Genomic DNA, 15,250 nt, shown 5'->3' on the forward strand with positions numbered 1-15,250 from the left:
ATCAAGAAATATCTATATCATGACTCGCTTTTTATCTTTTGCTAAATACAAACAGATTTTGTTTCCATTTTTTTTTTAAAACACAAAATCAGATGAAGACAATGGAAAACAAAACAACCATGTTTGAGATTTTCCTTTTCTTCCAGATATGGTTGTCCTTGCATCCCAACGTAGAAAGCTTTATCTAACCGTTATATTGGTACGAGGATCGGGAGGTGGCATGAGGAGTGTCGATACGCTCGGCGAAGAACTTCCGTGTGCAAGTCAGTTCCGTCGGTCGCCCGTTCGCGTTTCTCGTCAAGTCCGAGTTGGAAATGTGCCTCCAATCCATCGAGTGCAAGACATCTTTAAAGTGGCATGAAGACTGCTGGGAGGACCAGTGTCCATTTGCATTGCTCCGAGTGTGAATAGAACAGAAGGAAGGCTACGGTTGAGGTTGAAACGTTCAAGAAAAAGCAAGTCAGACGTCTTTGTTTGACGATGCCGTGCCTTTTTTGCGAGCTTTAAAATCCGACTCAAATGAATACCATACGAGTACGAATGAGGGCAAACTTCCCAGCATTCCCATATAAAGCAAGACGGGCATTGCCCCGCACAATGGCGCAACGGCTGTACGACTGCCCGAATTGACGAGAGTCTCTTTGCGATTGCCCGACGCGTGCGCTGTTTAGAGGACCAAGCGTGACGATGGGTCGAGAAAAGGTACAGTTCTTGGCGAATCCCAGCGAGACCTTAAGATGCGACTGGCAACAAAAACGGTACTCATCCAGCGTTTAAAATATATATATATTTTTTTTAAAATGGAGTATTATTGTGCTTTGCAAGAAACTAATGAATTTCAGGGCTGCGTCTCAAGAAAACGCCACCCTGATCATTCAGATGGAGATCAATCAATCAGTCAGTCAGTCAGATGAACAACTACAGATCAGGGGTCTGCAACCTTTAGAACCAAAAGAGCCATGTTTGCCAATTTCCAAATAAAACTTTGTCTGGATCTGGAAACTAGAAACTCCATAAGTCCAATACAGATATGTTTGATAACTTTTAGCAATTTCTCTCGACATAGTTTTTTCCCATTTTAGCGACTTCCAGCCGCTGTGCATTTCCTCGCGGTTCAAATAGTTTGAGCGATATTAGCTTTTTTTTTTTTTTCTTTTTTGTGTAATTCCACCACCACCACCAGTTTAGCCATCCTTCCTGTGCTTTTAAATAATGTTGGCTATTTCGCCTTGTTAAGAGTCTGATATGTACCAACAACCCAAAATGTGACAGTGACTCAAAATGATATAAATATAATGCAATAAAATCCAAAATGTAACAAGTCAATCATTACACAAGACCCTGAGCCCAAAACCTAAATACCTTTATTACATCATAGGGCAGGCAAACTAGTATTCCCCTAAAATTGTAATAATTTTATTAAGTTCTGAGTGAGTCAATGATTTACAGATTAGACTGCTTCAATTTGAACAACACCGAAAGAATGAGTTCTACAAGTTTTATACGAATAGTATTTGTTTATACATCTATATACTTTACGGTATTTATGCATGATTGCTGTTTCCCCAAGTCATCTATAGTCTCCTGTTCTCTATGATCTATAATGTATTTCTCCAATCATCACTACAAAGTAAAGTATAACATTAAACACATCAAGACCACGTTTCAATTCTTGCTGAATCCCGTTACATTATTAACCAGTCGTTGAAATATATTTGAGAACGATTTGGCTCGTTGTCACTATCAAGCCGCCTTTGCTCATTTTGAGGAAGGAGATTAGGCCATTTTTTGACAAATTGTGAGATATACACATGAAATGAAAATGAAAGCCGCTCCAGAGGACCTGAAGAGCCACGGTTGGCTCCAGAGCGGCAGGTTGCAAACTCCTGTTGAGAAGTAGTTCACTTTGAATTGGAAAGACTCTGAAAGAACTGAATTTAAAAAAAAAAGGCCGATTCTTTTAATTCTGCCAAATAATCGTCAAGACTTTTTTTTATTATTTTTTTTCCTTAAATCCAAAAAATACGCATCTCTTCGTGTAAGGCACGTACAGCTTGACTGGCTCCTGGAAACATCGATCAACTTCAAATACACCAGGAGTGCGTCGTACGATATGTCGTCGTATCAAGGCCGCAAATCAAACAAGAGGGGTCAAACGCAGAGTTTAAAAAAAAAAAAAAAAAAAGTCAATTCAAAAGGCCACGGTTTGCTTTCACTCCTGCTTGGAGGACTAAAAGAGGGAAACACAAGAGGACAGGCAGAGACATGAGATAAACGGGGACTCGCTGTGATGGGAGACGTTCCCAATAAAGCCGTCAGCGCGGCGCGAACCTTCACATCATAATGCTGAACGGACACTGGGAGTGGAAGCTGTCAGGAGGGCTTTCTTAAGATCCGAGTTTTAGAGATTCGGAAGAGAAGAGAGCCCATCCAGGCTCCTCAAAGTCACTTTTTTTTTTTTTTTTTTTTTTAAAGCGGCCGAATAAGTCGTTGATTATCAGACACGGGGCTTCAGATTGTTGTTGTACTCGCAGCTTGACGTCACGGTGCTAAAAGTCGCGGCTGGTGCTTCGTGGAATCTGCAGAATGGGAAACGACGCTGCGAGGTCTCTGGTATTGCACATACAGAGTGAACTGCTCATTCAAGTTTGCATACGATTACAAAATATCCCTTTAAAAAAAAAAAAAAAAAAAAAAAAGGTCTCAGCAAAAGAAGGCAGCCAAGAGAGAGAAAGGTCAATTCATGTGATGAAGCAGCGGCTCAGCTTTTAATTCACCGCCGGAAGGGAGACCTGGGCGATCGGAGCGGCGAATGAAAACGAAGAAGCGTCGCGAAGACGCGCGTTTCTGCCGGGGAACGGGAAACAGATGGACGACGTCCCCGAAAAAATCCAAACACAGCCGAGTTGGAGGCCCACAACACCGAAGAAAGTCCATCCGATCACCAGAAGCATTTCAAAAACGGCCCGTTGGATGACGTGAAGGCGGACAAATCACTAAAGAAACATCAACCAGAAGGGGGGGGGTTCTCTCCAGGGTGGCAGTGACACGACTGAAGCTCCGATAAGCGAGCCTTTTGCACGGCTCTCTTAAACGGGCGGAAAATATTTGAATTATTCCGACCAACCGACACGTCCGAGGCCGATCCCCTTTAAAGCCGCGGCTCCCAACCTTCGCTCTGGGGACGCTTTCTTTGACGATTGGAAATCTCATCCAAAAGGCTGAGAGACCAACCGGTTGGGAAGCTTTGCTTTCCAGGTGAGATCAAACTGGATTTGGTACTGAAATAAACTCTTTCCGACTGGAAATAGGATTTTGGCTTCTTTTGAAAGGAAACAAAAATCGCGGAAATATTCATAAACATCCATATAAAATAATTTCTCCCTCGAAAGTCTAAAACTTCCAAGACTCCCACATTTCCCCAAATGCAACTTTACATGTTAGATTTAACATACTTTTATTTTTTTTCCTTTTCTAAAGCTTATGGCTCAGTTGTAATTTAAATATACTCAAACCCACGACGGTAACATCACCAACACTTTATGAGGTTTCCGGAAACAATACTTTAAACTCTTCTTTTTCATCCGCCGCTCTCTGCCAAGTCGCCAGACGGGGAAAAGAACCAGAAAACTAAACTTATCTGGAAAAAAATAAAATATAATAAAAAAAATACTGCATCGACATTCGCCAGGTGATGAAAGAAGGAACGATACCGGTCATGTTTGGAAGTGATTGTCTGAGTGTTGAGCTGCTCCTTTCAGAGCTCTTCCCCTCGAGGAATGGGAATACTGTCGAAAAGGACGAGGCCGAAGGATTTAGTGGCACGAATCCCGCTTCCAAATGTGTCGGAAGAACCTGCGGCAGGCGGGGGATTTTCCCGAAAAGCCCTTCCTACGTCGAGATTCGTTCATTTTAGGTCTTCGTGCAGATGGATCCCTCGAAATCCTGACACCGGTCCTTTAAGCTACGACTTGGATTGTAGTCTGCGCGACACATCATCGACATGATTTCTGTTAAAGGCAGCAAATATAGCTTAGACATATCTATTTGTTCCTGAAAAAAAAAAAAAAAAAAAAAAAAAGGGGTGGGGGGCGGGGTGGGGGGGCCTGAGTGGTAGCCCCCCCCCACCCCCCCGTCTCTCCAGACATCAAACCCCCCCAGATTTCTTTTTTGTCTTGTAGAAGGCACACAAACTACCACAAAAGTATAGTAATAATCTTTGAATGTGCAAAAAAAGCTCAGTTTACAATATTTCCTCGGTAAAAGAAAGGAGGAAGAGAGAAAAAAAAAAGAAAGGATAAAAATGCTCACACACTCTGCCAGATGTCTTTTAGTAGTAATGTGCTTCACAACCAACACGAACTCCTGCAGTTTATCCGTTGGCACTCGGAGGCAGCGTGTGCGCGCGGGTGTGCACGCGCGCGTGCACGTGGAGCTCATCTCGAGTGGTTGGATCGCTGAGAGGCGGCGCGCGGAAGGAAAGCGGCCCTTTGCAGTTCCTCCCTCAATTCTTTTCTTTCCACTCCAGAGTCATTTTGTTCCTCCACAGTCCAGATTTTTTCCTTTAGTAACAGTAGCCATTGTCCAAACAAATAAGCCCTCCAGGATGTGGAGGCCCCCCCCCCCCCCCCCTCCCACCCCCAACCCCACCGGGGCTACTCGGAGGCGGGGATGTTGAGCGCTTGGAGGGCCTGCGGGTTGACGATGACCTGGATGACAAAGTCCTTCTGGATCTTGGTGTCCTGCAGCCGCGTCTTGTCCGTGAGCAGCTTCCCGGAGAAGAACCAGCGCTGGTGGCCGGCGTCGATGTCCTCCTGGACCTGCAGCTGCTTCTTCAGCTGCCCGATGGTGTCGGCCATGCCGGCGCTGAGGCGCACGTCCTTTCCGGTGGACAGGCGGACCTGCGGAGGGGCAAGACGGGGAGGGCCACAGCGGTCAGGTGGACGCAGACGCCCCAGGTTGTCACGTTTTTCAGTGAAACTACGGTGTGAGAAAATCTCTTCGTTTTGATATCTTATGATACAGGCGGTGTTGAGCGCCATCGCCGCACAGCCAGACTACGCCCTCGGTGGCGCCATTTCTGTTTGGCCTTTACAAGCTTTTCTGTGAATTACAACCATAACTGACGACGGCATCAGAATTTTAAAGTTCTTAATAATTCTCTAGAAAAAACCTAGTCACCCAAGTTTTCCCCTTTTAAGTAAAAATGAATATATATATATATATATATATATATATACTAGAAGTGTAAGACATAAGACAAGATTCTACATGATAAAACAAGTAACGAGACGTTTTTTTATTGGACCCGCTTATGTGACGTCTCAAGTGAAAACGTATCGCTTTTTGCGTTTTCGCTTCATGTTTATATGGCAACGTCTCGAAAACGAAGTCCGTTCACACAGAAACAAAAGAAACGCTGAGAACATTTTCATGCCGTTTGTTCTTGTGATGATACCAAAACCGTTTCTACAGCGATGAAGCCTGGGCGTTTTCTCCCATTTACACTTTAGAGTTTTCGAAAACTTGCATTTCTCGTGGTTTCAAGCATCGTTGCGTTTTCAAAAACGCCGAGTGATCGGAAATCAAACAGAATAATTATGAGTAAATTTAGTTGAAGCCACTGATCGACATTATTCAGTATCCTTGAATGAATAAAAAGTCTGGACCCTTAATCTAGAAGAGTCTGTGTCTTTCAGGTTCAGGTTCAGGCTGGTTTTCAGAGTTTGGCTGGTAGAAAACACAGAATGATCGCAGCATGAAACAGGTCGGACATTGGCGGAAAGTAAGACACCAAAGTCGTTCGTCCTTAAAGTCCCGATACTGGTCCAGTGTACTTTCATTCCACAGGAGAGGATTAGTGGAAACACAAACTGGGGCTTGAAACCTTTTGATTCCGACTTTAATCCCAGTTTATCTTTAGATTTTCATACGATCTACAAAACGTGGAAAAATAGTGAACTCAAGAATTTAAACCAAGCAGCCGTTACGCTGCACATAATAAAACGTGAATTTATAGTTCTTAGAATCCCTTTGAATCTTATTTTCATTCTTAGACTCTCCATTTCGTCTTATTTTTCATTTGCGCTGTCGAGTAGACCCGGTTATAGAAAGTACAACGTCACTAAAAGCTTCCATTAAGTGGCCGTTCAGCAGAGGGGAACTCCTATAGCGCCATCCAGTGAACGTTTTTACTGTTTTAGGACTTGAAGCGGTGCTGGTACCTTGAGCTGGAACTCCTTCTTGGTCGCCACCGAGGGTTCGGGGCTGTCGCTGGGGTCCTCGTCGCTGCGCTCTGAGATGAGGTTGACCGGTGGGGCCAGGCAGTAGACCGGCAGCTGGTAGCGGTTCCCCAGTTCGTCGTAGCACTCCGTCAGGGTGCCTGGTGGGGAAGGAAAGCCAGAACATGAGGTCACCTACCGAATCCCAATTTTAGTCTTATGCTGTTTTATTTTGCTCAATATTACACAAGTTTGACTTCTAATTTCATAACGACATACTCATCCAAACGTTCCATTTATACTTAGGCGCCATGCGTTTGTGCTCACCATGTGGCAGTGTGATACTGGCTCCGTCCACTATCGCCTGGGCCAGCTCGTGGTCGTTGCACTCCAGGGCCACGGCGGCGGCTTTCAGGGCGTCCCATATCTCCTTGCGGCCCTCAAAGGCCGGCGCCGTGTCCCAGAACTCGTCCCGCTTGCTCCGCAGCTGGCCCTCCGTCATCGGGTAGTCGCTCTTCCACTTGGGACGGTCTTTCTTCAGAGGCTCGTTCCGTCCTGCGGTGAGAAGAAGAATCCTTCACAACCGTACAATTCGGTGAATTACAGTTTTCTATATCTATCCGCTAAGTATCACTGACATTCTAATCAATGTAAAACCAGACTGATAACTCAAGTTTCAAAATCCGAGACTCTGCTTGTGCAGCCACACGATTGAAAAGTGTAAATTGATTACAGACTGGTGCCAATAAACCGGCTCAAGAAGAAAACAGTCCAATCCTGTGTTTTCGTCCCTCAACATGTCACGAGCAGCGCTGCCAGCAGAGACATGCAAGCCGTCACCAGAGACACAGAACATCCTACTCCACCCCGACATGTCATCCCAATCTAAAATTAGGAGGTCATTCACAGTTTGCAATATGCATGAAGCATGCGTCGCCTGTATCGGTCAATGTAACCTTACCGGTGTTTCCCACCATGAAATATTCACACTAGGCACACTCAGTGAGGATGAAGCGCGTCAGACAAAACAAAAGTCAGAAGCGTTTGCCCACAGTAGCGTCCTCCCTGTGATCTCCCCATGCAGATTGGTGATACCGCTGCGGAGACGTGCGTTTAGTGCGAGTCGAGTGTCGGCTATGTCGCCGTCTGCTGACAGAATGCAGTTCAATTCCAAATTGAGTATCACCTGCATGTGCAAGCCTGTGTAAGCGAATGCCCGGGAGGCGGAGATACCACAGGCTGCAGAGTTGAATAAGCCAAAAGAGTTTAGAAAAGGAGACGGCACTCATCCAGAGGGTTTTCTTTCTTTCAAACTAATTATTTATAGTGTAAATGTGGAGGACGCGCGCTGCTGTAGGATTAGCTTTTCGTAGAGTAAATCCCAGTTGACACAAACGGGGCTTCGTCGCCGTGGCCGACCCTAACCCTAACCCACTGAAGATACGTGGGGGTTTGTAGCTGTGGATTTACAAAAAGGAAGTCAAGGCCCAAGGATGTTTGTGATGCAGAAGGTGTGGAAGGAATAATACTCCCAAGACCTTAGGTCTCAAGTGAAAAAAGGTTACAACAAGTTTAGGAATTTATTTTTTTTCCGACCGTGTGCCAAAAAGCACAAGATATTTAGGCCCAATTTAAGTGATAACACTTCCAAGAGTGAAAACGCAGGACAGGGAGCCCCTTAGTGTGTCTCAGTATTTCTTAAGGGACATTTTTACGGAAGTGGAAGAGGAGCGAGAATCATGGAGCAAAAGGGAAAAAAAATTGGACGGCAGATAGATTGTCTTTATAAAAACTTGTTTTGTGCTGTGTAAACTGTTGGTGTTAAGTTATAAGATGGTTTTTTTGATAGGCTTTTACACCCACCTCAATATAAAGATGGGAAACCTTCTTATTGGCAAGTACTGAGAAAAGTGCATGAATTTGAGAGGGTCACACTGTGTGCAAAAGACGACCACAACCCTGCAGGAACCACACCATGGTCATAGAACTTGAGGGGTGAGGGAGGTCGAGTGAGGCAGAGATTGACCTTGTTGCTTCAAAACTCAGATATAAAATACTGCATCACACACTATGAAATATGTGGGTGTTTTCATCCCACGGGACTCCCAGAAGCAGGTGAGGAGGCGACAGCAGAAGTGTATTCCTGAATATAAAGGAAAGATTTCATGTACGCCGCATGAGAACGACGTACCAGCTTTTATCTTGTACTACAGGAGACTTCTTTGACATTTCGCTCAGTCCCAGCATCATGTGGGTTTGGCCTTGTAAAGACATTTAACAGGCTCACACATTCCCCTGACATGAGGCAAACGGTGAAAGTGGGCTGTTATTCTGCGTTGCGCTGGAGCACATCCACAGTGGATGGAGGGGAAGCGCCCTTGACGCATACCGAGTCAATGTTCGACTACATTCTCGCCGCCCATAAAGAAGCATTATCTCACCGCCACAGCGGTGCCTTCAGCTTTCTGCAAACGAAGATAAAGTCTGCCTCCATACCTTCAAGAAGTCACCTCATGCATCGGTAAAGATACTTTTGGGAACCTTTCAGGCCAGGACTCTGAAATGTGTTCAAGTCCTCAAATTGTTTCTGACAAAGACAGTGTCCAAAATAGCAACAAGATATGCTTCTTTTGGACTGAGCTCAGGACTCAAAACAAACTAAAGCTTAAAATAATGTAAACTAAGAAGAAGCCAACAGGCGGGATTAACAGACACTTGAGCCTGAAGTTATCAGTATCATGAGCTACATCCATTGATGCATTTCAAGTGCACGCCACCGGAGATTATTTGATACAATGCCTTTACATGCAACATAGATTTACCACAACTTGGTTTGTCATATTTTCTTTTGTGTTGCTTTTAATGGTTTGCAAGGTTTAAAAGGATCCCCCAGAGCTTGAGCCCCCAGGATTTTACCTTGTATAAAGTGGGCGTAACAGATACGACAGATGGGTTACTTGGGTTTTTCCAAATGCAGTAACATAAGTTTTGCCTAATAAATAACTTATTGCAAGTCCAAAGTTACCGTTGTATTCACTTCCAAGTTCTGTCTATCAGCAATGGGTACTTTAGGCCTGTAAATCCACTCCCAGGTACTTTCTTGCGATCACATACTACCTATGGAAAGAGGTGAGGTTACTGAAGCGTCATCACGATCTGACTCCTCCATCATACAGAAGAGTGAGCAGGACGAATTTAAAGTACTGCGACATAAAATGAGAAACATGTGAACTTGGCATTGGTCCTCACTTTGCGTGCCTGTCTGCATGAGGGTGAGTCAGGCCGAGAGGATTCAGTCTCGTAAGAGGAGCCCGTCACCGACGCGGCCGGACATGATTCGTCTTGTTCTTTCTGAGCGAAGCCTGCTCTACTCCTGAGTTTCTGTTGATACCGATCGGGGTGGGAAAACGACCACAAGCCAGGGCAAACTCGGCCGCGATGGCTTTGACTTTTAAAAAGCCGCTCGAGCGAAATCAACAGAAACACAAAATTACTTTCAACACCATATTTACATTGCTACATTAGATGTCAGTTCAGGAACGCTGCCGAGGAAAGAAAAATGCTGCATCGACACCCTCTTTTTCTACCAAACAAAGCTGGGATCAATCTTGAAAAAAGAAAAAAAGCCTCTTGTTCTTCTGATGTAAAATGGAGACAATCCCCAGCTGGAAAAAATAAAAGATTGGCCTGCAAAGACTTTCAATCGGTAACAAGCGAAGGGGACATAACCTGCATCCAAATGAAGAACAGACATTTAGATTTACAGTAAAGGGAGCACTGGGCTGAACAGGGAAGAGCGTTGTTGTTACACTTGTTGTTAAGAGAAGTTAAAAGGTTCTCAATTCGGGAAAGATGGTATTTTGCTGTGAAAATATGGTGAACGACAAATGTTCTGCATTCAGCAACGATGTCTGGAAACAAATCGTTGTGATGTAACAAAGATAAAAGTCAATTGGGATGTTTCTGGTCATTAATCCTGAGGTCTTTAGCTTTGACAAAGTCAAATGGAAGCGTATCATTGTGGTAATCACCACAGACCAGGTGGGACTGGAGTGTTTCGGGGTAAACAAAATCACATGAGGGGAGGGGGGCGGGGGGGGGGGGGGGGGGGGGGGGGTGATTGGCTCCAGCACCCTGAAACCATGAACTTAACAAAATGGTAGAGGATGGATTAAGACCAGAGGGCAAATAAACCACCAGGACAGCATCAAATAGAGAACCAAAATCTTGTAATTATTCTATTTCTGCAGCTAAATTATGAACATTGCTCAAGCCAACACCAGTGCATTTTCAATTCAACACCAAAGGCCACCACTACAAACGTCTGTTTGAATTATTTCCTCTGAAGGGGTCAGATTGTTCAACTCAGATTAACACCGAATGAAGCAACCGAATGTGCCGTTTTCATGGAATCCGATTGGATCATAACCAGCTCCGTCAATCTACTCGGTGTTAACATGACACGCACGTTCAGCCGGATTACTTATGGTCCTTGTCATTGGAGCCATTGTTGCCACGTGTCGGGTCCCGAGAGAAATCCACGACTCCTGCCGGTCCAGCCGCGAGGCGCCCGTTTATTCAATTTAGTCTGGTTGTAAATATAACATTTACTCTTGCTGAGTGCTGAAGCAACGGCTCGGACTCTGTGTGTCATTATCAAAGAGGAAGGAGAACAAAACGCGGCAACGTTTCTTATTAGGAAAGCGTTACCTTCCAGGAATGTACAGAACCCATAAACCTGAACGAGCAGGATTGGGAGGAAGCGTGCGCTCTCCTACTTTATGGTTCTTCTTAAGTTAAATGACAGACTCTATGACCAGGAGCAGAATACACGTTTCACGTCACTGAACTCCAACAGCTATTGACGGTCACGTGAAAAGGAGTTTACCAAAAAGAACAATCTGGCCGCTACAATGACAGAGGAGAGAAAGGAAGCAGATTATAGCAGAGCAGCTGAATATGTAATCATAATGTTAACGCAGCAACGTCCATAAACATCATGTGCCACAAGAAAGGACTGTTTTTGTTGAGTATGTCATCTTGGAAAGAAAAAGAAAAAAATTGTTGAAAAAGTGGAACATAAAAACAAATAATTTTTTTAAAAAGTACAATAACTTGCTGAATTGTTGAAAACATTTACATTTCTTATTTGTGGTGGGATTGGTTTTTTTTCCTACGATTGTCATTGCAAGATGGTTTTTTTTTCTCCCTTCAACAATTCCTTTGTATTGTTATTTTTAGACAGAAGCTGAGATCAGGTAAAATGAAGCAATCTCTCCTGTTAGCCTGGTCCGGAGCAGGCTAACTACATTGGATAAATCACCAAGTTATATGAAACCGAATCCAGGTGGAATTTATCCAGAAAAACGGGGGGGGGGGGAATCCAAGCTTGGCTGGTCAAATGAAGTGTTTAGCACTCTCACTTCATTGGAGAATGTCACTGGTTCAAGTCCAGGTTTGTTTGTGTGGCGTTAGCATTTGAGCGTTTTCTCCAGGGAGTCTAGTTTCATCCCAATGTCCAAAAACGTGATTTTGAGCCTTATGTTGACAAAGATTTTAAGTCGATGTTTGTCCATGGCGTGTCTTCCATAGCCTTTTGGGATTGGCTCCAGCACCCCGCAACTCGGAGTTGGATGAATCAGTCAAGAGGAATGGAAGAAATGTTAGTTTTTTCAATCTTGTTGAAACGCTTGACTGCTGGCGGGTGCACCACACACAGACAACCGACTAGGTCAGTGGCGTCAAACGTAAGGCCTGTGGGCCAAAAAAGGCTCCGATGCGGACAAACCACGAGCAAAATGTAATAATAAAAAAAAAAAAGGAAGAAAACATTGATTTCAAAAAAAAAAAAAAAAAAAGTCTTTAGAGTAGCAAACACAAGGAAACACTGAGCACTGAGTTAATGAGTATATCAGTCACAATTTAATCTACTTTAGCATGTGATATTGTTGGTGTGTGCGCCCTGAAACTCTTTAGCATGTAGCACAGCTCGGAGTTAGACGCCGAGTAGTTAACCTAAAGAGCCACATCAGGATAACTCTGCTGATCCAAATGTCACTGGTGATTAAGTTGCTGGTGCTGTACGAACTAGCGTTCACCTCCTCTTGATACTTTGGCAGATCTACAATCTACAAACCACCGACATCTCTCGTTCTCTGGTTGCGGCGGACGCTGCCGCCGCATGACGTCCCGTAGTATTCGGCATTGGTATCGGTGCATCCCTGCCAAAAACTAAAATTTTGATTTAAGGGTCATTATGGCCCTATTTTACCGGTCCAGCCCACTCGAGGTGAAATTGGCCTGTTTGTGGCTCCTGAACTAAAATGGGTTTGACACCCCTAGATGTGGTAACAAAGGGATTTCTCTTCAAAAGGTAGTAAGAATAAAGGAAGTTGCATAATCAGCAGAGGAGTCAACATATGTCATTTGGCATGACAAATATGCCCGTGACTATCTGATCAAAACCAGTCAACGTCCTTCCCTTTTTATTTTACGGTTGTGCAATTTTTCACGACGGGAACATTTTTAACTTGGAAATATGACGCGGCTTTAGCGAACAAAGTAGCATCATAAACCTCCTGCAGGCAGGCTAGTTTATGAAAACATGCGTGCCAATGGCTGCAGACACCCTCCGTTCTGGGAGGCAATAGATCAGTCTGGAAAGAAAGACGGCAAACTTTGGAGGCGTCGGTAAGGATGAGCTAAGGGGCCATCGTTACTTGAAGACTAAAACAAGTCTGACATGGAGGATCTTTTACAGTATGGCCCTCTGCTCCACTGATGAGCTGCAATCAGTTTCTCAGCACAAAACAAAGATGAGCGGGGATGTGAAACCCAATGACAAGCGGTGACCTGAGATGCATTTGGAGTTAGAGTGTGCAGCCGGAGTGAAACACATCCGGATAGAATGAATCTTGGGCAGCCTCCACGTTTCAGCCCCTCAGAAACCCGACAGCCATCTACATTGGGCTTACGGTTCAAAACTGTTAAAGTTTCAATCTATAGAAATATTTAACACTAGTTGTATGTTTTTGGGATATTGAAGACTATGAAGAAATGTGCAACTCAATCACATTCACACAAGATGTAGAGAAGTGAAAAACGATTTAAAGCACTGTGGGACTGCTCAAGCGGTTGAAAAACACTATATATAAGTGAAATCCATTTACCATTTACATCTTCTGCAAAAATAACAACTTTGGACATGGTTATTCCCTACAGCTACTTGGAATAATGTCAGGACACTTCAAATGAGTGCATGCACAATGAGCAACTGGAAATCTGTTAAATGTTAGGGTTAAATTGTTAAATTGAGACACACGTGTTGCTGTTGCATTAAACTCTGCTATATTTTGGGGGAGACTGACGTTTATGCTCAACAACATGGCCCCAAGTTGCATTTGCAGCATCATTTCTTTAGTTGATTTGGTAACCTTTGCATGTGCAGCTTGGAGTCTTCACTCCACCACGAGGTGTGGACAAGACGTGTCTGCTGTCTTCGTACTTTGAACAGGCGTTTCCTAACTTTCTGCTACTTCATGAAGCATAACATTCACACACACATTCTTACCTCCACGTCCACCGTTCCTGGACGAGCCTCGGCTCTGTGTGTCCTCCCAGCCTTCCCAGTACCTCCCCACACATCCTCCCATGGCTCAGCGGGTTGCAGGTCGTCTCCCTCCGGGGTCTCACTGGCTGAGGACGGGGTCCATCGCTGGGGCAGGATCGTGAACTGGGTCCGATGAGGGGGGACAGGTCGCAGTCGTAAAACCACGTTTTCTCATCCGTTTGCTCCAATGGAGACCTTATTGCTGCGGCGAATTAACGCCAGCACGACGCGATCCACACGATCTCGTCGCCACGCAGCAGAGTCGCATGAGTTTGGCCGCCGAAATCGAAACGCGTTTATAACGCGCCTGTTACCCGCTTTTTGTCCTGTAAAGTTGAGTTTTAGTTGTGTTTCTCGCTAACAGGCTAACGGCGCTAGCCAGCTAGCTCCCACAACAACAGTGGACACAAACTTCCACATCGTGTCCGCAGCGCGACGAGCCGCTCTGCAAAAGTTCCAGTTTCCTCCCGGGCCGCGCTTCCAGGTGGAGTTTCGGCTCCTTTTCCGCACTTTCTGCGGGCTTCCACTCTGTTTAAAGTGTTACTTCCCTCCCTGCTGGTAAAAAGGTGACTAGCCGCGGGGAGCTAGTGCGAGCGAACTTTTTACGCCTGTGCGTCAGCACGCAGGTAGGTCTCGTTTCTCTGACGTCACGGCGTAACCGAATCACGAATGAATGTCGATAAACTGGAGGAGCCGTCTTAAAAGGGTCAGGCAGCATAAATATTTTTTTATTCTGATTTTAATCCCATAAAACTGAAGTGAGCTGAAAAGTAGTGTCAGATTTACTATAGGACATTTTAGGTGGTCCTGACCGTAAGGGGGAGGATTGGAGCCACCTTAAAAAAAAGGGAGAAAAGACAAATAGAAATGTCCTGATTTGTTTTTATCAAAATAATTCTTTGGAGAATAAAGTCGGAATTCCGACTTTGAAGTTGCAGTCAACTTACAATTTTTGTGGATTCCATGAAATAAAACGGAATTCTGATTGTTTTTTGATTAGATTTTTAATATTATTTTTAACTCTTCTAAACGTTTTGGCTGTTTTAGTCTGGTGTACAAACAAAATCATGCAGATTGTTTGTAATTTTTCTCAGTTCTGGATTGAGGTTATTCAGTAATAAGGGTGTCTGCAGTGGATGTCACACTGTGTGTCCAACATCTGTCTGAATGTCAAGCTTCAAGTAACAGTACATTGCCTTTCTTATGAAGAAACTAGACTTGAAACTGAAACAAGGAAATATGAAGTCCTGGAACTAAAAAAAACAACAAATGAGTGAAAACAATGTCTGCATGTGCAACTGATATTAACAGGTAATTAAAGTGTATGTTGATACATTATGTGCGTGTGTGTGTGTGTGTGTGTGTGTGTGTGTGTGTGTGTGTGTGTGTGTGTGTGTGTGTGTGTGTGTGTGTGTGTGTG

At 44.4% G+C, this 15,250-nt stretch overlaps 1 protein-coding gene across 1 annotated transcript; it reads right to left on the reverse strand.

Moving 5' to 3' along the window:
• Nucleotides 1-4,172: 4,172 nt before the first annotated feature.
• Nucleotides 4,173-14,447, reverse strand: ubtd1b (ubiquitin domain containing 1b). The gene is made up of 4 exons (XM_080483049.1): nucleotides 13,792-14,447; nucleotides 6,549-6,776; nucleotides 6,225-6,382; nucleotides 4,173-4,901 (listed from the first exon to the last, which is right to left on the reverse strand). The coding sequence occupies exons 1-4, from the start codon at nucleotides 13,871-13,873 to the stop codon at nucleotides 4,656-4,658; spliced, it is 714 nt and encodes a 237-aa protein (XP_080339175.1). The 5' UTR covers nucleotides 13,874-14,447; the 3' UTR covers nucleotides 4,173-4,655.
• Nucleotides 14,448-15,250: the final 803 nt, after the last annotated feature.

This window comes from Lipophrys pholis (genome assembly GCF_963383615.2).
Source record: "Lipophrys pholis genome assembly, chromosome: 1".
In the NCBI taxonomy this organism is placed as follows: Eukaryota; Metazoa; Chordata; class Actinopteri; order Blenniiformes; family Blenniidae; genus Lipophrys; species Lipophrys pholis.

Excerpts from the sequence above, each read along its gene's own strand:
- ubtd1b (XM_080483049.1), bottom strand. The coding sequence starts at position 13,873 with ATGGGAGGATGTGTGGGGAGGTACTGGGAAGGCTGGGAGGACACACAG. Across the intron at positions 6,777-13,791 it reads CAGGAACGGTGGACGTGGAG|GACGGAACGAGCCTCTGAAG; the intron begins GTAAGAATGTGT and ends TTCTCACCGCAG. Across the intron at positions 4,902-6,224 it reads AGAAGGAGTTCCAGCTCAAG|GTCCGCCTGTCCACCGGAAA; the intron begins GTACCAGCACCG and ends GCCCCTCCGCAG.